This window comes from Falco rusticolus, chromosome 11 (assembly GCF_015220075.1).
Source record: "Falco rusticolus isolate bFalRus1 chromosome 11, bFalRus1.pri, whole genome shotgun sequence".
Classification (NCBI taxonomy): Eukaryota; Metazoa; Chordata; class Aves; order Falconiformes; family Falconidae; genus Falco; species Falco rusticolus.
The window spans coordinates 26,097,991-26,123,454 of NC_051197.1; the positions used below are offsets into that span (position 1 = coordinate 26,097,991).

The 25,464-nt window shown below is 46.7% G+C and overlaps 1 protein-coding gene across 3 annotated transcripts in view; it reads right to left on the minus strand.

Annotated features, from left to right (window-relative positions):
* Positions 1-7,059: 7,059 nt before the first annotated feature.
* Positions 7,060-25,464, minus strand: part of MTA1 (metastasis associated 1) — a 94,129-nt gene continuing 75,724 nt past the window's right edge. Inside the window, exons 18-21 of one of the 3 annotated variants that reach the window (XM_037403699.1) lie at positions 21,452-21,463; positions 16,299-16,330; positions 13,271-13,422; positions 7,060-8,782 (exon numbers count right to left, since the gene is read on the minus strand). In XM_037403699.1, the coding sequence (XP_037259596.1) occupies positions 8,644-8,782; positions 13,271-13,422; positions 16,299-16,330; positions 21,452-21,463 (335 nt within the window). In that variant the 3' untranslated portion in view covers positions 7,060-8,643. The remainder of the gene's footprint in view (positions 8,783-13,270; positions 13,423-16,298; positions 16,331-21,451; positions 21,464-25,464) is intronic. The other 2 variants (XM_037403700.1, XM_037403701.1) reach the window with 2 other exon arrangements.

Genomic DNA, 25,464 nt, shown 5'->3' on the forward strand with positions numbered 1-25,464 from the left:
GTCAGCAGCCACCCCCGGTGCTGGCAGCAACCAGGGCAAGGCAGGAGCTGGGATTTGTGGAGCTGTTACTGATTTCTGGGAGGCCAACTGCCCGCACAGCCCGGTGGGTGCTCAGGTGGCCCCTCTGCGGTGCCCGGTGTGCCGCTGCGCCGGAGTGCCCCAGCAGCAGCCCTGCACCTGCAGCGGCTCCTCTGCCACGCTGCGAGGGGCATCCCAGAAGGGGTCTGTGGTCCAAATCCTCTGGATCCATAGGAAATCTCGGCTGGGGCGGGGAGGCAGGAGGGGAAGGAAGGAGGTTGCATCCACCCGACAGCATGTGTGGGGCTGCCACGGGTGAAAGAAAGCCGAAGCTCAGCTGTGCTGCAGAGCCAGCACCCGGCCGCTCCTGCCAAAGGCTTTTCACACATAGAGGCTGGGGGCAATTAAGACAAATCACCTAAAGGTGTGAATCCCTGCCTGCAAATGCGCTAAATCCCAAGCGGATATGCTCGTTCGGGAGCAAAGTGGCTTTAGCTGGTCATGTCTTAATCTGCCCTGGCTTAGGCTTGGCATGGCCCTGCACCAAGGGAAGGGCTGTCCCAGGGCCACAGGGACAGCGGGACGGGTGCCTCAGGTGGCACTGGCCGGGCAAGCGGGGATGGCACAGCTTCTCTGGAGACAGCACACCCAGTGCCGGGCACAGGAACGCAACTGTGGGACCGCCTGCTGCCGGGGGGACACAGGGTGCAGGCAGCAGTGCGGTGGCACGTGGGGGACATCTCTGACCCTGCCGTGCCAAGTCCCCAGGCAGCTGCACTGATGCCCAGGGAGCAATTTTCACCGAATCATCCACTTAGGGCTCCCTGGTTCCTGGGGTTTCCCTGGTAGTGGGTAGCAAAGCCACCTTTCAGCAGCCAGGGGGGCGTTCTGGCATGGGGGATGCAGCCCGCAGAGACACCCAGGGGTGTCCCCATCGAGGGGACCAGCCTCCCAGCCCTCACCCCCATGGCGGCAAGTGACCCATTTTCCTCCAGCGCCACCCAGCCCAGCACACCCCGCGCCACAGGCCACTGATGCTTGACCCTCACTGATCTTGCTGTGCCTGTGCTTACCCACCCAGGGGCCGTGGGGGCACGGCGGGGCTTTCCTCCGTGGAGCGCCTGGCAGCCCGGCATCCCCCTCCCTGATAAAGCGGGGCTTTTAACTCAGCCCCTTCCCACAGGGATGCTGCACGGAGCAGAGCAGGAGCCGCATCCTGCAGCATCCCCTTCCCGGGTGGGACCGAGACTGAAGCAAGCCCAAACGCTAAAGCTGGTGCCGGCACGCATAGCCATCCCCTGCGCAGCAGCAACGGCCCCTGGCCCAAGGGGGGCTGCAAGATGTGGGGGGTGTTTTGCTGACCGTGCCGGGCTGGCCTTGGCCGTGAAGCAGCAATGACCTCCACCGGGAGCCTTCCAAAGGCGTGAGGCGGTTTGGGACCTCTGCCTAGGGCAGGTCAACCGGACAGCTTTGCAGGGAGCTTAAGGGAAAGTAAGGAATAAATAAGGAATAACTACCCCCAGGCTGCCTCTCCTTTGGCTCACCTCTCTCCCCTTCCCCGTGCTGACTCCCCTCAGCTCTTTCTTCTTTGTTCAGATGGAAATACCACAAAACTTCATGCACCCAGACAGGGCTGCTCACGCAGGGAGCTGGGGCTGCACAGTCTGCCTCTGCTCGCGTGTCTCGTTTTCTGGGCCCTAGGATCAGTTGGATTTGTTACAGGGCAAGAAGAAACTTGGGGGGCAGGGAATATCCAATAAAAAAGGTAAGGAAAAACCCCCACTGCTGGCTGGGTTTGCTCAGAGGACAGTCATCCACATGTGGCCCACAGACCCTCAGCTGGTGCATCACATGTTCAACCCCCCCCCAGCTTCGGTCACCCCAGGGTGACACACTGCAGCTTTCTGTCACCCCTAAAGCTCCCGCACCCCCAGACGCAGCCCGCAGCCAGGTGCTGCTGGTTACAAATGGCACGGCAGGCAGCTGCAGCCATGGGCCGTGGCCAGTGATGACCGTGGACCACCAGCTGCCCCGGTTCTGCCTGCCTGCTGCCTCGGTTCTCCCCATTTGGCAGGAGCTTGGCTCTCATCCGTGGCCCAGGAGTGGTTCCCAGTGGTTCCCAGGGACATGACGGAGAAGTCTTTCACAGAACCAGGCAAAACATTTGATTTTTATTTTATTTTTCCTGCACAGCCCTCCTGGATGTGCAGCACCTGCCGGCCCGGATCTGGTTATCCCGTGTCCCGAGGCTGGGCGGCATGGGAGGGCATGCAGCGCAGCACCCCCCTGCAGCCAGGGGAACCTGCTCCCCAGGACCAGGACCTTGGGGCTGTCTGGGACGGGGAGGCAGCCACACACAGTGGGGACACAGCCCACACGTGCCGGGTAGCCGGCCTCGCTGCTGAAGGGTGGCCACAGGATAAGCGCACGGCTCAGAAAGGGGAGCTCAGGGGCTTAGGAAGGATTAGTGAGACTGGAAGATGGAAGACCAGAGCAAGAGCGTGCCGAGGGGCTGGCAGGAGCTGGGTCTCATCAGGCAGCACATGCCACTGGCTGGGGCTTGGCACGTCACCCCTTGGCCTCGGCGCCCGCTATCTGGAGCTCCAACCACCCACTTGTCCCTTCTCTCCTTTAAAAGGCATCCCAGTACCCACTGTTATCGGGCAGGGCAGATAGCACTGTCACGCCTGCAATAAACAGGTTTACAGACGTTTCACTTGTCCTTGCAAGCAGGAATGGATGTCCTCATTGACCCCGAGTCCCCTTCCCAAGGAGGCTGGAGCTGCCAGCCCACCCAGGGCCAGCGAGCATCCCACAGGCTGCGTGCATGCTGAGGAGGCACGTCCTTGGTGTGGGGCACACGAACCTCCATCGAGCAGGCACGCTGCCTCTGTGAAGTGGGATGCAGGTGCCTGAAAAACGGTGCTTTCACCGAAAAAAAAAAAAAAAAAAAAGGCAGCAAGCAGCTGGGGAGCCCCAAGCGTGGCTTTCAAAGCCCCGGTGGAGCCGCGCACTGTGCCGGGGCTGGCTGCAGCCCCAGCTCCAGCAGGAGGCCATGCAGAGAGGGGCTGGGGCAGCTGGTTTTCCAGCTTTCCCAGGGGAAGGAAAGCGCATCCCAAGGGCCAGGCTGTGCCAAGAGCCAGGCTTTGGTGGCAAAGTTCAGGTCCCGGCCGTGTGAGGCATGGTGTGGCCCTTTGGCACTGAGCTTTCCCCATCCCGTGGCCCCTCCCGGACACCCTGTGGCCGGAGGTGGGGCTGGCCATGGTGCAATACGGTGTCCAGGGCTGGCATGGTGGCAGGACAAGTGTGCACAGCAGCTGCCCAGTTTTCACCGCCTGTGCTCCATGAGCACACCACCTCCAGGACACAGCTCTCGGTGAGCTCCTGGGGTAGGGACGGGGCTGGACACGCGTAACCCAGCGCCTCGTGGGTGCTGCAATATCCCTCTGGCACCATCTTGTCCTTCGGTAGCACAAGGGGCAACACCCACGCAAGAGGATGCATTTGTTCCCCGTCTCCAGCAGACGTTACGGGCATCTTCCCGGGATGCAGGGAAACAAGTGTGCACACACGCCCAGCTGGGCTCCGCGCCTGCCCGCTCCCCTCCCGTACGTCCTGCACGGCGGCAGCCAAGCTGAAGGCAGCGGGGAACAAACTCGCTCCCGCTCCGATGGAAAGTCGCTGATTGAGCACATCTTGGCTGAAACCCTCTGGTGAGGATCTGTAAATCTCCTCGCTGTGACGCTGCCAGCATCCCGTGGAGCACTGGATCCAGGTGGAAAGTCCCCCTTGCAGGCAGAAGGGGAGGAAGCCGTCTGCAAAAAGACGCTGAATTTATGTTACTCACACTTGCTCCAGGAACGTGGAGAATGAACTCACAAAGCCCACGGCAGGAATCAAGCGCAGCTTCAGCCCTTGACCTTGCCCGACTTTCTTCCAGGCTGAGGAGGACAAGCCCCCTGCCCCATGGTTTATCTAAATTCACAGTGTACCTTTTCTTGCAACAGCTTTCCCCCTCCCAGGAGCCTGCATGGTGGATGAAATGTGATCATCCGAGGCTGAGGCTTTCAGCAGGTCTCAGCAGGGCAAAAACTTTGTTTGGTCCCCAGGGAGGGCTGGGGGGACAGGGCAGCACCAGCCTCCCCTTGCAGGGAGGGCAGTGGAGACTGCACACGCTCAAGACGTGATCCTGAAGATGGGGATCGTGGCAGATCCTGTCACTGCTGGCTCTTGCAGGCTCTCCTAGAAAAGTATTAACCAAAAAGCACATTTACGGGAAAAAACCCCAAAACACACGCTTGCCAGCTAGGGAGGACTGTCATGCTGGGGCTGGCCTTTCTGCAGCGTTCCCTCCTTTCTCCCTCTAATACTGCTTCAGTTCTTATTTTATGTTAAAGGCATTTTCAAGCCTGTGTCCTCTTGATTCATTAAGGAAACCAGAAGAGAAACAGGGTCCAGTTTCTACAACTGCATCAAAATCCTTCCTCCTCCACCTCCTCTCAGTCAAAACCCACTAGATTTTATTCTTGGTCTTCCCAGAAATCCCCAGACTTGCACACCTATCTCAACACACTGCATACCATCACCTGGGCAGGTCAGCTGCCCCTTCCTCTTCCCTCGGCGGTGGAAAGCAGCTCCACCGCGATGGACACTGACCATCTGAAAGCAACTTGGCCTTCCCAAGGTCTGGCTTGTGTAACACTTGCACTGAGCGCCAGAGGCCACAGCAAAGCTGGCACGGGCTCCAGATTTCCATTTCAAAGGAAATTTTGGCATGTATTTTGCATTACAGCTCTCCAGTAGCGTCCCGGTTACGGCCCACCTCCCACAGCAGGAATGCCAGGTTTGGAATTGTTAGTTTGGGTCACACTTTCCTTTTCTTCACACTGTTTCAACAGTGCTGTTGCAGCCAGTTTGCTGCCATCACATTACAGCATCAGAGAGATCACAGGGGAGCTGCTACCGACAAGTTGTCAAAATGCAAAGTAAAAAAATCCAAAATTCCGAAGTTAACTAAAAAAAAATCTGTAACAAAACCGTTTTGTCATAAAGTATTGCAGGGATGCTTGGATTCTTGTTTTAAGACTTTCCTGACCAGCTCCCTGCTACTTTTAAGCCTGTAAAACCGTAAACATTGTAGTGAGCCTGGAGCTCAGCATGCCCCATCCACATGAGCGCGAAGCACGGCCACCTCCCAGGGCAGCTGAGCCTGGGACATGTCTGCTCCCGCATCTGCAAGGCAGAAAAGCAAGTGTAGCGTGGGGATGCCAGGGACACACAGGCTAAGGGAGAAATATCCAAATGCATATGGCAAAAACATGTGCGGTAGCAATGACCCGCGCCGGGGCAGGCAAGCACTTCCAAACGCCAGGCTCTGCGCTGTGGAGCTAACATGCCTGAACACCAGCTCATTTCACTGCAACCCCCATCAGAATTTGTCCCCTACAATCTCAAGGGCTCTTTAGGAGGTGGAAGGGACACTGAAAATGGGACTGCCCCAGCTGTATTTTTATGTATTTATTTATTTTTACAAGCACTAGAGCAGGAGGGTGAATAATGCAAGGTAATTCCTGCAACCACAGCACAGCAGCATATGAATGTGCACACTGACACAGGAGAGGCTTAGCGACAGCGTCTGGCTTAAGGGAGTGATGGCTCCGGCTCGGATAGGTCAGCGGTGGGACCTGCCACTCACTCTGCGCTTCCCAAGAGCCGGCAGTTTTATTGGATCGCTCAAGGTACCTTCCAAGCCCTCCTCCCAAGCTGGTACAAGCATAAGCCAGTGAAACACGAGGGACTGAAGTCTGCTACCGCCCGCCGAAATACGGCATCCATATTCAAGGACACGCAAGGGATCCTGCAAAGTCAGGGCAGCGCAGGATCCTCTCTCTGCTTGCCTGGCCTCATTCCCAGAGCAATCTCTGGAGCTGCTCCAAGGAAGCTGCGAGCGAGGGAAGCTGCAGGGCTGGCACCCCCCGGCGGCTGCTGCCAGCCCCTGTGCAGCTGCTCGCAGCTCTGGCCTCTAGTTCCTCTGCCTCGTCCGTGGAGGTGGGATTCCAGAGCTCCCCCAGCACCCAGGCAGAGCACAGCCCTCTGCTACTGCTACCGCCCAGGCATCGGCTCCAAACCCCGCTGCAGGGGGACCGAAGCCCTTTCGGACACAGATTTTTTTTTTCCACTGCGATCTCTTCACATTTCAATTCGCAACAGGAAGGAATTCCTGCAAGGCCTTTCCCACACAGAGAAAACTCAAAACCTTCCTGCAGTTGGTGGTATTTCTACTGCACGTAGGGTTAATGCTACAGACTGATGGAGACACAGCAAGACCGGCAATGGTCTCTGGTGCCATCCTGCACCGTTCCACGCAGCCTGGAAGCTTTCTACCCAGTAAGCTTGGTGTTTCTACCCAGTAAGCTCGGTGCCCTTCCTAGCATATCCTGCAGGGATGGCTGTCCCCTCCTGCTTTTAAGTTATGGAGAGGAAAACAAGAGCAGCAGTTTAAGATACACTTCCAACATCTGTCAAGTTGCACAGCTACTCACAGCCACGGAGTAAATCTTAACACTCCCAAGCAGCAAACTCAACCAAACACTGGGTCCGCTTTGCTTATCCCAGTAAGAAGCGAACGCAGAGATGAAGAAGTACTTGAATGTCAGTGGGTTTGGTTGCCAATCCCCAGGGATTTCACTCTGCCACATGCCAGAGCCATGCCCCCCATCAGCAAGACGCTCGAGCCACCATGGACAAAAGGCTCATTCAGAGCGCTGGCGTTGCATCTGCTGCTGCATTTAACAGGAGAAGGGAGGGAGTCACGGTCTGAAGCGCTAGAAATGTTTAAACTGCTGCTGATGGGAACCAAACTGTGACTGATTCTCGCCCTGTACAGCAGAACAAGAGGGATGCGCCACAGTCAGGCGAATGCTTGAGAGCAGAGCGCAGCTCTGGGATGTGAGGGAAGGAGCAGAGAGGCAGGCACACCAGGCAGATGGCACCCCAAGCGAGGGACTTGGCAGCTATTTCAGAAGAGACAAAAAGCAGATGTTTCACAAAAGCTCACTTTCCAGGTTTATTAAGTAAATTTAACTGAATTGTTTTCATTTTGTGGGGATTCCTTTCCATCTAACCCGGTGGGTTAGCAGAGTTGCACAGAATCACGGTTGGACTGTGATAACCCAAATACAACTTTGGCTCATCTCACCGCTGACACATATGGAATGACTTGGGGGTTATTACATGCTGTGTCTGCTTGAGGCAGGTACATGTACAGATCAGCACAAGTTGCAAATGATAGTTTACATCCTTTCAAAACAGAGCAGGGCATTCAGCAAATGCACTGCAATGAGAAGACATATGAAAAAGAAATCATACAGACTTGCAAATACATAAGAAGTTCAAGAGATGCAAGAAACCTCAAACACAAGAAATGTCAAGGGGGGAAAAAAAACACTTAAATTTCAGACAACAATGTGTTCAAATGAAAACCCAGCTGTAATTTAAATTCCCTTCAAAATGGGAAACATACAGGAACGCAATTAAAGAGAAACCAGGTCTCATCCTGGGAGAGATGTGTCCAAAAACACTGATGCACGAACAGGTTCAGAGTTCTAAGCAAAATGTCCCTGGGCATTGGTGTACTTGACTCTTGGAGCCAGAGCAAAGCAATTCATTACACTTGCTGGACTGCTGGGCCTACTGCTGGGTCTCGGTGGTATAACAGCACGTAGGATTCCAGATGTCAGAGAGAAGGCAGCACGCAAACTGCTGGTTACTGGGAGAAATGCCACGGGCCAGATCTCCCAGGGATTGACTAGAGTAAAGACACCTAATTCTGGTAGCCTGGCTTCCACTGCACACAACGTTAGTGTAATGTTCTGCAAGGTTCTTCAGTTCTTAGCTCACTCCTTTCTCAGCCTGAGTTGTTTCTGTCTTGTGCATAAGCACAACTGGCTGTGCAAAATGATCCAAAAAATATAAGGGACAGGACCAAAGAAAACTGGCTGAACCTGGGGCTGGCTTTCAGCTCCTATTTCCAAATATCAGTTAAAGGTTGGAAATTTATCTACAAAAGAAATAATATAAATGAAATAAAAAATGGCACCGTCCACAAAATTAACCAAAAAAAAAAAAGAAAAGAAAAGAAAAGAAAAATCTTACAACACAGCCTCGTAAAAATGGCTTTGCAACGAGAGCTCAGTCACAAAATGAAGGGTTCTAGCTCTTCGTACATCGGAAGAAGAAACAAAGCTAAAAAGTACTAGTCCACATTCTCTTAATAAGTTAAACTTACTTTCCCTCCCCCTGCCTACAAAAGGGGTAGAAGCAAAGGGGAAAAGAGGCTACTCAAAATAAAAAGAAAAAAAAAAAAAAAAGAAAAAGAAAAGAAAGGAGAGAGCGCGAGAGAGAGAAAGAAAGAGAGAGAGAGAGAGAGAGAGAGCAGTCTGTGGTCAGAGGCTCAGAGCAGGGCAGAGTTCCTTTTAAGGGTTTAAAAGATGCAAAACAGTTCCTCAGAAGTTCCCTCTCTTCAACAGTTAGTTCAATGCTGTAGCCATAGAAACTCAAGTATATATTGGAGGAGAGATTCTTGCAGGCAGATCCACCGCCATCCAGAGAGCTGCTCAGCAGGTGTTAATCCTCAATGATTATGGGTTCGTCATTCATGGGCTGGCGTAGCTGCACTGCCTGGATGGGCCGGAGGATAATAGGCTTGTAAGGGCGTCTGGCGGCTCGCTTGGCTTCGGAGGAGGAAAGCAGCTTGCGGATTTTCCTGCAGACAGTAAGGAAGAAAGGAAGCGATTACAGAGACCAGACACTAAGGCACTGTAGGTTTCTTGGTTTCTCCAAGTGAAACCAGGCCTGTCCACGCAGGGGCTGCCTCCTAATGGGGTGGGCCGATGCAGTTTATTTCAGCAATGTCCTCCCCAGGGAACTTTTGGTTTTGAATTTATAAACCCACCAATGAGGAGGAAATTGCATTCTCTGTTCCAGAATCCTTCTCCTGCAAAGCAAAAGGCATTCTGGTCCAGCCTCATAGGACCAGGGTCTACTGCTGTAAATACAAGTGGAACAGTTACGACAGCCAGTTTCCATACCACTAATCTATTTTGATGCACACGGACGCATCAGTCGGACATGCTGCAGCAGGCTTTGTGGGAATTTACAAAGCCAAGTTACAACCAAACCTCTTCTGGCAAGGCTGGTCACTTCCCCACCTGCTAATCCACCTCTCACAGAGCGCTCTGACATCCCCAGCCCCAAGCAGGTGTACACAGCTGCCTCTTCAAAAGAAACCCAGCCCAGCACAAGCCAGCAACATTTTGTCTCCCACGGAGCTCTGCCTCAAGGCCGAGGGGCTGCAGGGGAGCTCTGTGACGGCCACTAGCCAGCGAACAAACACTGGAGCCTCCCGCCCCCCCTCACTGGGAACACTAACGAGGTGTCTCCCCCTCCTACTTCTTCCACACTGCATGTGGCCAATGCAGAAACGAGTAATGTTCACATCTTGCATTTGTTAAGTTTCCCTATCTCTTACAAGACTAGCAACAAGTCTTATCAGATGCAGGAAGCAGTTTTCCATTTGGAGAGAAAATAAAAGAGTGAGAGAATGGACAGGGGACACACCAAGTTTTAAAATTAGCAAAATAAGGTAGAAAGAGACAATACGGAATGATTGCTTGTTTCTTCTTGTCAATACCAGGCTTAGAGCTAAAGGAAGTATCCTACAGAAGAAAACAAACCCAACAAACCAGCAACAAGGAAAAACGTACTATGTAGTTAAAATGTGGAATTCATTTCCAGAGGATGCTGTGGTGGTCGAAGCCGTATAGAGATTAGACAGGATAAATATTCACAAGAGCAGTCACCAGTACCCACTAGACACGGCCTTCATCAGGAACTGGGGCAACAAGGAGGGTCCGATAAGGAAGCACTGCCTCACTTTACACGTTCCTACTTTTAACAATTTTTTTACTTACTGTGAGAGACACGATGCTGTACTAGATATAGGAATGGCAACCACGTGGCTTTACAGCCCACAACTCAACTGTCCATCCCCCAAAGGCAATTTTTACTTTTTTGGTTAGTCAACACTGCAGGGACGAGGAAACGCCCACCCACCCCCTGCCCCTTTTTTGGGGGTGCGCCTGTGTGTTTTGGGGTATGGTTTGTTGTGTTTTTTTTTTTAAATGGAAAAGATACAGCCTTACTGAGCTGATGCCTATCACTGTGCTACGATTTCTGTTTGATATGTTGGCTGCTGAAGAAACTGATCAAAACACTTTTCCCCCCCTTAAAATTTACCCTTACCACCACCACCACGGACAAATAAACAACTTTAGCTGAAGACTTTGAATTGGCTCTGCTCAGATTCTGTCATCTCTCCACTTGCTTTTTTTGCCCACTGAGCAGAACAAGCCTGCTATATAGCACTTACACACACAGAGACATGTCTTTTGTTTAATCTGTGTCCCCATTTCTCCAGCGCCTTCTAATGTTGAAAGGCCACAGGGTGGGGAGAGAAGAGAACAGGGTGGAAGAGTGGTGGTGGGGAGAAAAAAAAATAAAATTGATGTAATGATTTTTCCAGGACTCATTTAGCTGAAGTTGATCTGCTTTTAGCCAGTGGACCTTCTTACTGTGTCTGTGTGTGCTCGGTTAGAGATGCTGCCACCAGCAACATGTCTCCCAGTAGTTCTAGATTCTGATCAGGTCACTCACTGCCTCCGCTTGCATAAATTATAAATGCTGAGTTCCTTACTGTGAGGCTTCAATTCAAAAACATTCCTTTCAATCGACCAACTTTTCAAACTGCTCCCTCAAAGCTATCCATTTTTCTAGCACCGTTCTCAATGGTGCTACACAAAAGGCAAGGGGGGGTTGGGGCACGTTGTAAAACTTTAGGAAAACCTGCTTTCTGTGGCTGAAAACACAGCCTGACCCTCAGCTGGAGGATGATATGCAGATATCGCTGCTAGATTGATTGCTACGGAGCCAACACAAAGCTCAAATTGTTTCAGAGCTCACAAACAAGCCTTACATTCTTGACACTGGAATGTAGCAGATGGTTCAGGGAAAAAGTTAGAGGTGAAATGCCCAACAGAAAACCCGTGCCGCTTACAATGCTACATCGCTCAGGCTTCCCTGCTTTTCAACAGGCTGCCAAACATCTCCTTTCAGCACTCATCAGTCAGCTAAGCAGCAAGGCTGACAGACAAAGCAGCCGCTCTTTTGGTTTTTTTTTTAATGGAAGAGATAAGGTCTTACTGAGCTGATGTCTATCACTGTGCTAAGATTTCTGGTCGCTGTGGGACTGATCTTTCCTGCCTTGGTCAGTGGTTCTGTATGAGCTGATGATTCTGTGCCTTTACAGCAAATTGCTCTCACAGCCAACATCACACATGATGAATATTCTCGCTGTTCAGTGCAGATCAAAGGCCAGGACTTTGTAGTAGTACTGAGAAATTACTATCACGGATCTGCAGTATTTCTTGTGGGTTGGATGATAAAGATGTCAAGAAGTGTTTTGTATACGCAGGATTACGAAATAAGCCTTGAGCATCTAAGGGCTGTGTTAGAGACTGTAGATCCTGCATCTACAATGGCACGTGAATTTGCTGCAGATCTGTAACAGGATCCCAGTACCTCTCTACCAGAGCAAGATGACAACAGGAATAAGGAAACTGCTTCCCCTGAAAATTAAATACTTCTCTCAGTTTAGTTTCAATTACCTATGGGATCCCACTGCTTACTTTCACAGCACCTCATAGGAACAGAAAAGGAGAAAGGGAAGACAAGGTAAAGATACGAGATGGTGTAAAATGTGCAGCAGCATTAAAAGGTGACCACAGGAACAAGTCTGACAAGGAAATTAATTTCATATTTCTTCTGAGTTTTAACAGAGAGGTTTCCTGCACTGAAATCTGATGATCCAATAGATCAGCAGTCAGCAACTTCAACGTTGCCACTCTCAGTTTGTCTACGAAGCCCATCTTTGATATGGGGGTCACAGAACAGTCACTTGACACTTGAAAAGCTCTGCAGGCTAAGGAGAAGGTTGGGGTTGTCAGGACTGACTACGCGCTTCATGCTGAACAAATGAATACTCAGAGTACCACCAAATTTAGTAGTAGCAGAAGAGGCAAAGAACTGAAAACTCCTGACCTCCTTGGCCACTTGTAAGGGTTTAGAAATCCAGTAATTCCCATGTCCATCTCTGCTAGGCACTGGAAAGAAAGTGCTTCTCTGCCTGTTGAGGCACCGATACAGAAAGTGTGGATAACTCCAGGCTTCAGAGACAGACAAAAGTCAAGAGCATCCCTGCTCACAGAGGGGGCTGCAAAGCAGGGCTGTGGCTTTGCTCTGACCTGCTTTGAGGCTACCCAGGAGAGAGGCACCAAGTTCTTGGGAGGAAACCACACAAGCATGTGTCTCTCCCTGCCTCACCACACCCAGGAGCAGTCCTCCCTTCCTCGGAGTAACAGTAGTGGGAACACACGCACAAAAGCTTTGCTTTAGCGATCAGGCCACATAGCTTCTACCGCTGTGTGTCAGCAGACTATAAAGAGTTTAAAGCAAAACTTTAAATGCAAAGAAAGTTTATTTTACTATTTTTATCCTGTGGGCAGACTAACAAGAAGGACTAGCAGAAGCAGCACTACCCACTAAAGGAGGAAGATGGACACTACAGGGCTAAATCTCACCGCTAATGGCGGTGAATGGAAATGACAAAAGAAAGGGGGCCACTCAGCCCACAGAAACCCTCAGCAGCACTTGCAGCTTTCAGTACTTAAACATGGGGAGATATTCTGAGAGGTAATGCAAGAGACTTCAGCACGTAAGAAGGCATACAGAGCTCTGTGTATAGGAGGCTCTGTTCCTCAGCATCACCCATGCACCAGAAGGCCCCTCTCTCGTTACTGAGATACTGCGGTGGGACCTCTGAAGTCAGTTATGGGTCTGAGCCTCAGAAGTCCACCTCAGTCTTCCTCCCCTTATTACCCATCTCTTACAGGAACTGCTCGGGAAGAAGAATAATCTGCTTTCTCTGGCATGCAAGTGCATGATTAGGCACATCAGGCACGATTAGCTGTATCACAGCCTCCATCCAACTCAACACCAGCAGTGGTCTCTGCATTCAGTCTGTCACAACAGATCTGCTGAAGAGATCTCCCTCTAACCACAAAGTCAGCTGCAGCACCCACAAGGAACACAAACCAAAGACCTCCCCTTAAATCCTCTTGTAGACCAAGTTTCCTACCTGGTTTCTTCATTGGCCATATAAAAAACATCGTCTGGTGCATCAATCCAGTTCATCCTCCTCCTTTTCACTGGAGGCATGGATCCACCACGAATTAATCGGACTTTTGTTGGGTATGATTTCCCATTGAGCAGCAAGTTTCGGCTTGGTCCCTGACGTGACACATAAAAAAGTACAATTATAGACTGCAACAAACCTGCAGTAGCATGTCACAAGCACTCAAAGGAAAAGAAAATGACAGTTTTCATATCAGTTGTTGAGAGTTCATGGCAAATATTTCCCCTCTTGCCCATGACTGAACACAGAATTCACACAAAAGCAACTGTCCACAAGCAGTACAAGTTAGGCACCTTCAATATACAATAGGACAGCAATACTCCAGCGACAGGACAAATAAATGGAATGCATTACCAATAACCTATCTGTTGCTTGTGTCTGAAAGATGACATCAAATTTGAAAGACTAAGCATAAGACTTAAACTTCAGCTACTACCATAAATCTAGAGCAACTCTATTGATTTCAGGGAAGGAAAACTAGCAACACAGCAAATCAAATATAAAAAAAATCGTATTTTACAGTTATTCTGGGGTACCAAACTTACCCTTATCCTTTTTGTTCTAGGGAGGTTAATATTTAATGAGGATAGTATATAATTAAACATGTTGTTGAAAACAAATCTAGTACTACAAAGCTTAGCTGCTTTCATTGTAATAACACGACAGACTTCCCACATGTAACACATTTGCTTTGCGAATCAACACAGGTATCATTCTCCAGACCCACAGTGGCCCCCTTCCACTCAACTGGAAAAACATGAGTTGTTATTAAGAGAGGTCCAGATGAAAGGGAGCAAAGTATTAAACTTCTCAAATGCAGCTGTCCTTGATCATTTGAAGTCCAGTTCTGCTGCCCCTCTTCCTGCCGACTAGCACATTGAGAAATCCTACTGAAATCGGTAACACTGAACAGTCAGGAAAGACGTAAAATAAGGGCTCAGAAAATTTGAGATGCATAAATTAAAGCTGGTCAGAAAGCACCCCAGTAGAAATTTTTAATTCTGGTATTTCACAGGCCATCATCCTAGGTCAGACCATCTCCCCAGATGCACCAAGACTTCCCCTTCTGCCCACAAAATGGGAAACTGAGCATATACATGAGGGACATCTGGCCTAGGAGATTCACCTCAAAAGGAAAGTGGGGACATGAGGTATTCAAGCCCTCAGGCGTCAGCTTATGGCAAAAGCTCAACCAAATTGTAAAGAGTTTGACTTAGAAAGGGAAGACTTCAGTCTGTCAGCCAAGGAAAAAAACCAACAAAACCCCACGTCTATCTCATTTTTATCTGAGGACAACAGATGACTTATTTTTTGACCAGCCTTAATCAACTGCGCTGGCAAGATCTACTTCCTGTAGAAAATTAGGGCTTTAGAGCTAAAAAACCACAATCCCACCTTTTAAAGCCCAAAGCTCTTTAAAGCTGTTGTATACAAGCACAGTAACAATTTCATTTCTTAAGTTGCTCAGCTCTGTGTTATACAAGACAACTTCAGCACCACAGCAGACCACTGAAATACTCAAGAATTACTTTTATATTTGAGATGTATTAAGGAAAAGGTTTCATATAAAAAGCTTGTCTGTTGTTTGGGGTTTTTTACCCCCTCCAGACTTCTCCAAGAAAATCCTTTCATTAGTGTTGTGAAGGGCATTTTCTCCGTACGTGCTATATACACAAGAGAACAACTCTGGAGAAAGTCCTTGGAAATGCCTAGAAGGGGCACCCCTGTGCTTCCAGGTTGCCTTTTGTCTACCCGCACAGAGCAATCTGTTTCAAATGGTACATCCTGAAATGTGGACCTGTAATTTGTAGTTCAGTAGCATACTTCACCAAGCAACCAGAAATCAAGGCAGTGCAGGGCTTTCACCCTAAACCACCTAAAAAGTGTTAGGTCATCACAGATTTCTCCCACTGCACTGAGTTGGTTTATTCAGCAGACACAAACAAGTAGCCAGTCTCCTCAGTGACAAGAAATGAAGCTGAATTCATGGAGGAATACAATTTACCACTTCAGATCAGATGCTCAAGTAACAAACCAAATAAATGCTTCGTTATTACAAGCAGACTAAGATGCTCAAGTTATAGCCTACCCTCATGATACTGCACGCTATCTCAGAACATTATTAGATTTAATAATGCTTGTGATCACCGTTCAGTGACCATCAACCATACCTGCTGCTGACTGACCTATGCCAGTGACTCTGCTGTCACCAATACATTGGTGGCACTTCACCTAATGAGGCAAGCTCCACTTTATCAACACCAGAAGATCATTTTTTGGGAAAAAAAATTTATGCTTGAAGATCCCTCCCGTGAATCTCCCATAAGCCATGCTAAGGGGGAAAAGTGATGCACAACCTTTGCACTGGCCCCTTCCTACCGAGGTGAATTTCATGGGAAAGCATTCTGCCAGAGACGTGTCAATCAGACTGGCTATTTGCTTCTGTCCTTTGATAACACTCAGCATAATGGATGAAAGGCTAGGAATGATTTTTACTCAAAAAGAGAACATGAAAAACAAGCATTCTCAGCAAACAACTTGCACACCAACTTCCTAAAAAAAAAACAACAAAACAATAAAAAAAACTGTTTTCCAAACAAACCCTTCCACCATTTAAACCTTCCTCCTTCAGGGAAACACATTCCACCTAGAAACACATCCCAGAACTTTGCTATGAACAGCCACTCAGTTTCTGTATGAGCAGAAACAAAATGTTCCATTCAAAACAGAATCTCATTTTTATATATATATAGATATGGATATATTTGAGGTTTAAATTATATTTAACCACTTGGATGTTTCATATGCTCCAAATGAATTTTTTTTAAAACCTTTTCAATTAATTGGGAAGTATGACCAGCTGCAAACAGCAAAGATGGAAGTGCAACACTATGGTTTAATGGGGTGTTCTATCTAGCACGGGTTAATAATACCTCTTTTCCCTGTTTTGGTTAAATGAACATTCTCTTACCATTTGTCTGGTTTGTCCGTGGTTAGGCAGACCTAACAAACAGGAAAGAGAATAGAGCTGGTAAGACCGTTGCTTTTCCAAGACAGAAAAAAAGTACAAAATCAAAACACACGCAGCTATGATCGCAACTGTGTTGTTTTGCTAGAACAAGAGTTGTCTGCCAAACTAACTTCTCCCCTCCTAGCAAGGTAACTGAGAAAAGAGCTTCCTTAACAACATGGTTTGAAGAGCAGAGGCCCCAAGTTAAAAACACGTTCCATTTGCCCAGTCTTTTCTCCATTTACTCACACCTTTCTTCAAACAACCACTAAAAGTACACCTCCTCTTTCAGATCTGAGGTTTTCCTCAAGTCCTGGGAAAAATCTGGCGTTCTGTTTTAGTTTTGGAGGAATTTATTGACATGAAGAAGGAGAAAGCAGAAGGTATTACACACTGTCAAGACAACAACAAACAGAATCTTCCCTATCGTCCTTGGATCCCTAGGGAACTCTTCAGCTCAGACGTTAGCTACAAGCCGTTAGCAAACACTGTATCTGCTGAACCTACCACAAGTAAATACTTCCACAGGCGTAGCTCCGTCCACCACAGAGCACAGCGACTCCAGCTAGCACACAAAGCCCTTCCCCAGTAACACAAACAGCGCCGGAAAGCACTGAGCACAATGGCCTGATTTTTCTGGCTTATTTGCTAATCTATCAGATACCCTGTCACGCTGCCATAGCGCCTGTACTGAACTCTTACACATATGAGACCTTGGAGGACACGCAAAGGTCTTGGGATATAAGAGGATGAATGACGTGTTGGTATAAGGCAGCAGGGTATGGCACAGAATGGACTGAGAGACCTAACAAACCTTTCTGTTAGCACCGTTTAGTTTTCTATGATGCGTGCTCACAGAAAACACCGTTTCCTTAACATCAGTGCACCAACCCATCTTTCTCAGCCCCTTCTGGCTAGAACTGAAATGCCAGCACATCAGATCCAACAGCTACAACAAGACAGGCATCAGTAAGTGCTGTCGCTGGCTGCAGAAGTTACTAGAATGAATCCTGCTTTCACGTTCACAGCAAGCTTCCCAGCTTGACTTTTGGAACTTCCACTGCTAGTGGGTTAAGCTGTGATGAAAGAGCAGAGCTTTTTAAAGAACCCAGCAAAACCAAACTTTTACAGCTCATGGTCTGTACTCCAACAGATCCCTTGAGGTTCTCCTTGGTAAAATCAAACACAATGTACTCGCAGCAGGTATGCCAGGCAACATTTGGCATGGCAATGTATCGGGAGGGAGGGAGGGAGGAGGGTGGAACGGGGGAACATTTTCTGACCACATTAAAACCAACAGTTTGTATCAAGTGTATTTTCCATTCTGTGTAGATGTATGCTGTTAGCTACTTCAAACATGAAGACACACAGTTTCAATTTTTGCAGCATTTTTGCACCCAAGTATCTCCAGAGATGAAGAACTAGTTGCCAGAAAGATTTCCATCAAATCTGTAGAATAGATGTACCAGGCACCAAGTAAGAAGACTGGTAACAACCTTTGGATGTTGACAACGGCAATGCAGGCGCCAGATAATCGTTCCTTTTTACATGGGAGCAGCAATCTCATCCAAAACACAGCTGTGAGCAGCCGTTTGAGATGGATGCACAAAGAGCTCCACGGATGCTGGGAAACAGCACAGCCAGCAGGATGCAGCCTGAATCTGTTGACTTCAGAGCTAAGCTCTAGCACTCGGTTTTTAATTCCCCTTTCCATAATGGAAAGATAACATTTTCTCCATTCACAGGAGCCTCAAGAGATGTAAATCAACTGATGCTAGTCCCTGGATTGAAGCCACACTTTTCATTTTAACCACACTCCAGATCAGTTACTTTTCTTGTACTAAGAACATTCTTGATGCCAGAAAAGACTAGCCTACAGGAGCAGCTGATATGTGGCTGCTGCAATGACTATTGCTGGATGTACAACAGACAGTAAAAAAAGTGCTGTTCCCAAGCACTGGAATTAACCCACAGTATTCCACAGTGAAAAGAGCTGTTGAGACTGATACAAACTGAGTAGCGGCTGAGCAGAACTGCCACCTACTCTGAGCCCCTAAGTTTCAGAGCCCTCACACAGCAAAGAAGCAGTGCTAACAGGGACACACCTCACCCCCTAACCTGTAAATTCTAGAATAAAGCTTTTTTGTGCCAGTAAAATAGGACACAAACCAGTTACAGTCTCAATATAATTTATACTCTTGCTATCACAGTAATAAGGTATCAATGAGCATATTAATCTTAGCTATTGGTGAATTTTCTCCTTAGTCACACTGCAATAACTGGAGTTTGAAAGAATGAAAGGCACTAAAAAGACCAGCTTCAGTTTGCAATAAAAACCCCATGCTAATAGCATATGTAGCTGAAGCACTGCTATTAGAAGAGCTACTTTTACCTACAACGGTCACCAAAGAGATGCAGGCAGGCAGCATAACATCTGTAACCCATTGCAGAACAGCTGTCAAGTCAACAGGATGCATCTGTACTGGAAATAATGGATTCTCACCCAAAAGTTTTTGCTGGCTTCTGTGCAAGAGATGAGGTCTGCAAGGCGGGTGGGTACCTCTTAAGAACTAAAGCAATCCCCCTGTCTCTGGGTCAGGAGTGGTGCAGACTGGTAACTCACCGTATAGAACTTAGCCCTCCCCAAGGTGCTTGCTGCATTTTCACAGATCAAGGTTTGAGAGAGACTTTTTTCACACATGCATCCACAAACAGGTTAAAAATGTAAGACAGCATATGAATATAAACCACAAGCAATCTGCAACAGGGTTCTGGCAGCTCCTCTCCAGGAAAAAAACCCTGTCTTTATTTTATGGAAGGATGTCTAGAGAAGCCACAGGGTAGAAAGTGTGAGTAGTTCCTTTCAATATATGTAAGGTCCAACTGTCTGAATGTGCATAGCTACACATCAGAAACAACAATAACCTCCTCCAAAGGAGACTTAAAAAAACCATACCAAACCAAACCAAACCAAAAAAAAAAAACCAAACAAAAAAGGAGGTGTTTTCAGGACTGACCAAATCTTTGAAACCACAAAGTGTAAAAGTCTACAGTGATGCATCTAAGCAGGTCTTCCACTCTTTTTCAGCCAGAGAAATTGAAATATACGCTGAAAGCTCAAGATTAAATGTTAGGGGTTTTTTCCATAGCATTGAAAAAAACCCAAACCCATAAGCCCTAGAAAATCTCCTGCCAGTCTTCTCTATACACTGAAATAAAGAGTAAGACCCAGAGGAGAATATGAAGACAAGGTAAATTGAAGGTGCAGATAAGCATAAATGTCCTTTGTCACAGATGATTCTACATTGTTACTGAAATGGCAATAAACCACCTAATCATAGCACAAAAACTGACACCCCCCAGAGCATGCCGCCGCTCCCCACCACTTGGTAACAAAGATCACAGAACCATTTCTCAAGCATAAGCACAATTACAGAAATTTTGGCTCAAAACCAGTCACAGCAGGTTACTATGCCCTAATGATCCTTTCATTCTTGAAGTATCAAAGCTGCAGCTGAATATAGTTTCACCCAAAGAAACACGGGTAGGGCAGGACTATCACAAACAGCATAACAAGCCTGCTACTACTATTACTTTGCAGCTTCGTTTTATCTTCTAGAGGTGGGGGGAACGACCTCTCAGTCAACAAACCCGTTTTTTCCCACACAATCTCATAATATTTGCATCTAACGCTTTCAGATTTGTTTTAAAAAAATAATATTAAAATGAGGGAATTCCTAAACTTCAGGCAGCAACCAGAGCACCGCCCCAAGAGTATGCTGTGGGAGTAGGGAACAGTTGGCACCCTGCAACACAGAGTGGAGTGAGGGGAATCTAACTTCCTGATGGGAAGCGAACCAGCACATCTGGTCCCACTGGAAACCTGAGAGTAGACACGCATGGTCTTCACTGATCCAGTCCCATCCCTTGCAAGTCAGTCCAGCGAGAGGACCTCAGCATCTGAACGGCAGCATTCAAAAATTACTCTCACCGCTTAAACTCCGCCTGCTTTTTTGCCAACTCCACACGGTACACAACTGCCATTTTGAGAAGCGGGAGAGCCGAGCCTAAACCCTCAGCAGCGTGCCTGATGCAGACAGGAGTGCAGGGAGTTACTACAGCGAGCATCAAGAAGCTGCAGAATAAGGACCAACCATGGCCACTTTTCTACTCGGGTAGAAACCTTCCAGTGCTTATCCATGCCTGAATATACACCACATCGCCTGTGTATTTACAGACCACGAAACAGTTTGACACACAAGTCTGTACAGAGCTGACCCCAGTACCAAGGAGGAAAAGGAGCCCAGCTTCCAGCCACTGGGTGTAACTTGGCGTTGTTAAATTTATATTTACTCAAACTTACTAACTCCAACTTTCAGCATATCCACCACACATATGGGTCCATCATCTCATATATTAACATAATTAATCTTTTTTCTTTCTCTCTTAACCAATCAGGACATCAAGCAATTAGTCACAGGTGGCATTTTGTTTTTAACTTCTGTTTACCAAAGAGAAGTAGCATGCAGAACATGCAATACGCCGTAACATTCATAAGCAGATCCTCACTCACAATGAACGTAGAGAATTTAACACACACTTTCACAACCAGCAAGTTTACTAGACTAAAACACATTGCTTTCAAAAATCCATACACTCTTCATATGCATTTTCCTGTTCCAAAAGTAATCCTCCTCCTGGGATTCCATCCTTCCCAGCAGTAACAAAAACATCAACAGTACCACATTTTTGAGCAAGCTAGAAAAAAAATATAAAAATTCATGCATGAATGTGGCTTGATGAACAAGGATTTCACTCCCAAGTTACCGGTTCACTTGAAGTAGTCTCTGTGTGTTGACATATACACACATACAGTTTTTGCAGGCTTGTAAGAATGCTTTAGTACTCCTCTCTTTCTTAAAACTGCCAAGAGCGTGCAACTGCTATGAGCAGATTGAGCATCCACCTTCTAACAACCAAAGGCTAATAAACTTTCAGGAATGCAAGTGCAATAAGCAGAACAGAGCATAAATTGTACTAAACACCACCTAGACTAACATTTTCTTAAAGTTCTGTTGTACATAAAAACAATGTTAAAATGGCAATTTACTTACCTAAGTAAGTTCCTACCAAGATTGGCAAAGGAAAAGGAAAAAAAAGATTTAAGGTTAAAAAAAGGAAAGATTCACATAGTTCAGAATACAGTAGCCCAGCCCCATGCAACAAATACAGAAACACAGATTGTTTTGGTTGTAATGAAACAGAAGTGACCACAGTTCTCTGTTGGACAGATAACCCAAGACAACATTAAACGAACAGTAACTCCAAATGAGAGATTCCACAAAGAGCTTTAATTTTGGATGTGTAAGTAGTACTTCTAAGTACACCAAATGCTTGGTCTAAGCGTTCAAATTAACTTGCTTCATTGCACCTCACCGATGATGTGTTTGTTCATGCAAAGCTGTACCTTCTGCTAAAAGTGCTCCAAGGACCCTACTCATACTTTCTGGCAGTGACACCCAACTACAGTGAGTCAGTAGCTACCCTTGGACAGGTCAGTTGAGAATGGAGAGGTGCTATCTATCTTGCTGTTGAGTCAGTCAGTACAATCCATCCACATTCCTAAAAGAGCATCATGGTATATTCTGTCTGGCTGTAACATACATGTGGTTAAACAGATGAGGCAACAAAATCACGCACCTTACTGCTTTAAGATTTGCTGATCCAAACTGTGTAAACTAGAAACCACTGAATTATTCACTGTTCTTAGAACTGGGAGTATTACACGCCATATAAATACATATATATATTTATGTGCATGTGTGTGTATATATATGGTATGTATCACAAATGTAGATTCCACTTAATTACAAATTCAGGCTTTGTACTACCTGGGCATTTGCAATTCTGCCCTTGCTATTAATTACACCTGCTCACTACCATTACCTTCGGATATGCACTCTCCTCTCACTCAATCAACATCTGCATCTTTGATCATGCCACCCCTCATAAATAAAGTTTTCATTAGTTGATCCATCGAGTGTGATACGCATCTGCAGATTCCATTTCCAGATCTCTCTCCGTAACACCAAAAGAAACTAATCACAGTATCCCAGCTAAGCTGAAGGCAAGAGGAAAAAAAAAGTTTCACTTCATATCTGAATACAAAATCCTAAGTAAAATTCTCAAAAATAACCTTTTGGCATATAATCTAAATCAAGGGAGTTGCATGGGGATATGGTTCTTGGGGTTTCCAAAAAGCATTTCAAGCAACTTGTCCTTCTCAGCTGTGTTGCTGCTGGCATGAAAACAGTCATTCCTTTGAAAAGCACTGAACATTTTCTCTCTTGACACTAGTCAGCATTACTCTGGTCCAGATATCAACAGCTAAAGCCAGGACTTTTCCCCAGTACCCCATGTATCACATTATTCATTAAAGGACCAATACTCCCTGTTCACAGTCATTCCTGGATGGGCAGAATTCCTTTGGCTGCTTACCATTGACTTTGGAAGTGTAGCCTGGGCCGCTGCTGATAAAGGCAGCATTTTAATGTAATTTATGCATACACTAAGTCCAAATTTTCTGAAGGCATAAGTCAGCCAGAAAAAAACCCTTTTGAGATAAGTATGGTCACCTACATAGCTGATGCTAGAGAGCTTTTTTACATTCCCACCTCGATAACTGTTCTTGATGAAGAACAGGATTTCCACTGTCATGCTCATCTCTTGATAACTAAACTACCACCATGCCAGGCTGATGAATGCTTCCAGTTCCAGGAGTTCATTCATGCTTCCCAAAAAGAGGTGAGAAACAATGAACCAGAACACATTAAATTAGATTGACATTCCATTTTAGTTTTAGAAATCCCCAGTAACAGAAGCAAGGTATTCCAACAGTTAATTAACCTCACTTAAAAATTTGCAGCTTGTTTCCAGCCAAAGTTTTTCTACTGTACCTTCTGGCTACTGCAGCTCATTATTCCATTCCCGGCTAGACTAAAAAGCCCTCTATTATTACTCTTCTGCTGCTCCTGTCAGCAAAGACAAACATCTACAACTTCCACTTTGATAAAAGCATTTTCTATTATACAGTGTGTTTTCCAGTCCCTTCACCATTTTCATGGCTCTTCTATAAACCTCTCCAATTTTCAGCATTCGATCCACTACCATTTTATCAATGCAAGTTTGTTGCTGGGAAAAGCCTTCCCTTTATTTCAGCTACTCATTCATGTTCTCTCTCTTTCTGCCAATTTTAGAGTGCATGTGATGACCCTGAAAAACAAATTTGATTAGATGAAAGCTAACATGGTGTAAAGGGGGGTGGGGAGGGAATCCAACAATGCACCCTCCCTTCCCCCAGTTGCATAGACAAGTATGACATAGACCCCATACTGGATAGCTGTAAGGAATAAAGTAAACAGGGTCCAGAACATAAAGCATCCTCCCTGTCTCTCTAGAAGAAGTTTCTTGGCAAATATTGTCTGCCAAGCTCCACAACGCTAATGAAAAAGCAATAACCTAGTAATTTTTTTTAACATCTCACTGTATTCAACAGCTTATGGGACTCCATATATTTTTCATGCTCCAAAAACAGGATCCCACAGCAATTTGTCCATGCTAATCTAATGTTGAAGGAAAGCTGGGAAGGGCACCAATGCCTCCAATGCGATTTAAAGAGCAGCAAAACAAAGCAGATGAAATGACAACACCCTTACAAAATCAAGTGGAGGTAGAGGAGAGATGAGATTAAGAATATTTTCCTGTTCTTGGAATTCAAGCACCAGTTGAAACTCTAGATGCTTGCCCAGACAAATCATATTCAAAGGCTGAAAAAGTTCAGCTCTCTAGGGTTAAGCAGGGATGAGTCAGAAAAAGAAAAGCAAAAGACACTTAGAAAGTTACAGCAATAACAGAAAAAAGAAACAAAAAAATTCCAAAGGAAAAGTCGAAGTACTCTTAAGTTTAGCAATTTCCAGCACTTCCATAATTAGTTTTAATTAATTCCGGTGGCAGCCACTAACAACAACTGCCTCCTCTTTTCCTCCCCGACCTCTCACCACGAAGGTTCTCCTCTTCCCAGCCTTTCCTTACTCCTCATTACGACCTCTCTTCACACAGAGTTCAACCTGACCAACCTGCACCTGCCCATGGACTAGATGGTCTGGCATCTCCAAGCCCTCCACCCTCAATCATCCTTTGGGAACATTTTGGAACTGTGTTGCCATTTATGCAGGAATGTTCATGACGGCATTTCATTGATTAACTTTTTTGAGGGCTGAATTCTAACCACCGACCACCCATCGCCCTAAATACCAAGGAGTGGTAAAGACTCAGATGAAAATCGTCCAGCAGTGTTGCCTGAAGGAACACCCAAAAACCTAGATGAAAAGTTCCATTTTTGTAATGTTGAACAGCCGAATTCTAAACGAAGGCAGCAGGTGCCACAGGAATGTAAATACCTTAGAAACCTGACCACCAATATATGTATAAACATGGATCTTAATGCTTTACACTAAGCAAAAATAGAAGCTGCAACTTGGCTCGTTCCCTGCGAAGCAATCTCTTGACTTCATATCGCTTTACGATCAGCCCACAAGGAAAGCCTTACAAACTCATCACGTGCCATCAGCTCAGCAACCAGCCGTAACATACAGTACACATACTTCTCCCACAAGTTCGGAAGTAATAGTGCAGCACCAAAAGGCTTTCATCACCAACAAAGAGACTTCAGGTAAAGCCCACCATAATAGCTGTCCACTGTCACGTGTCAGAGACTTTGACAGGGTGACCTGTCTGAACCATAAAGTATCTTCCAGGTGCCACCAACAGAGCACAGCAGCTGGAAGCAGAAAACCCCTGGATAATTCATTTAACACCGTAGTAGGTTAACACTTCCTTGAAAACTATTTCAGCATAGGTGGGCCAATTTGTTTTGTGCAGAAAGAATATTTTCAGCCTCTCCATGCAGGCATCTTAACACCACTTCTTTGCAGTACACTCCTACAATGACCTAAACCAGCCAGTATGCCACCACGTATCCCACTATGGGAAGAGGAAAACCATGAAAACAACAAAGAAACCCCTACAATTTCCCGTAGTAACTATAGGAGCTATGTAAAAGAAGAAT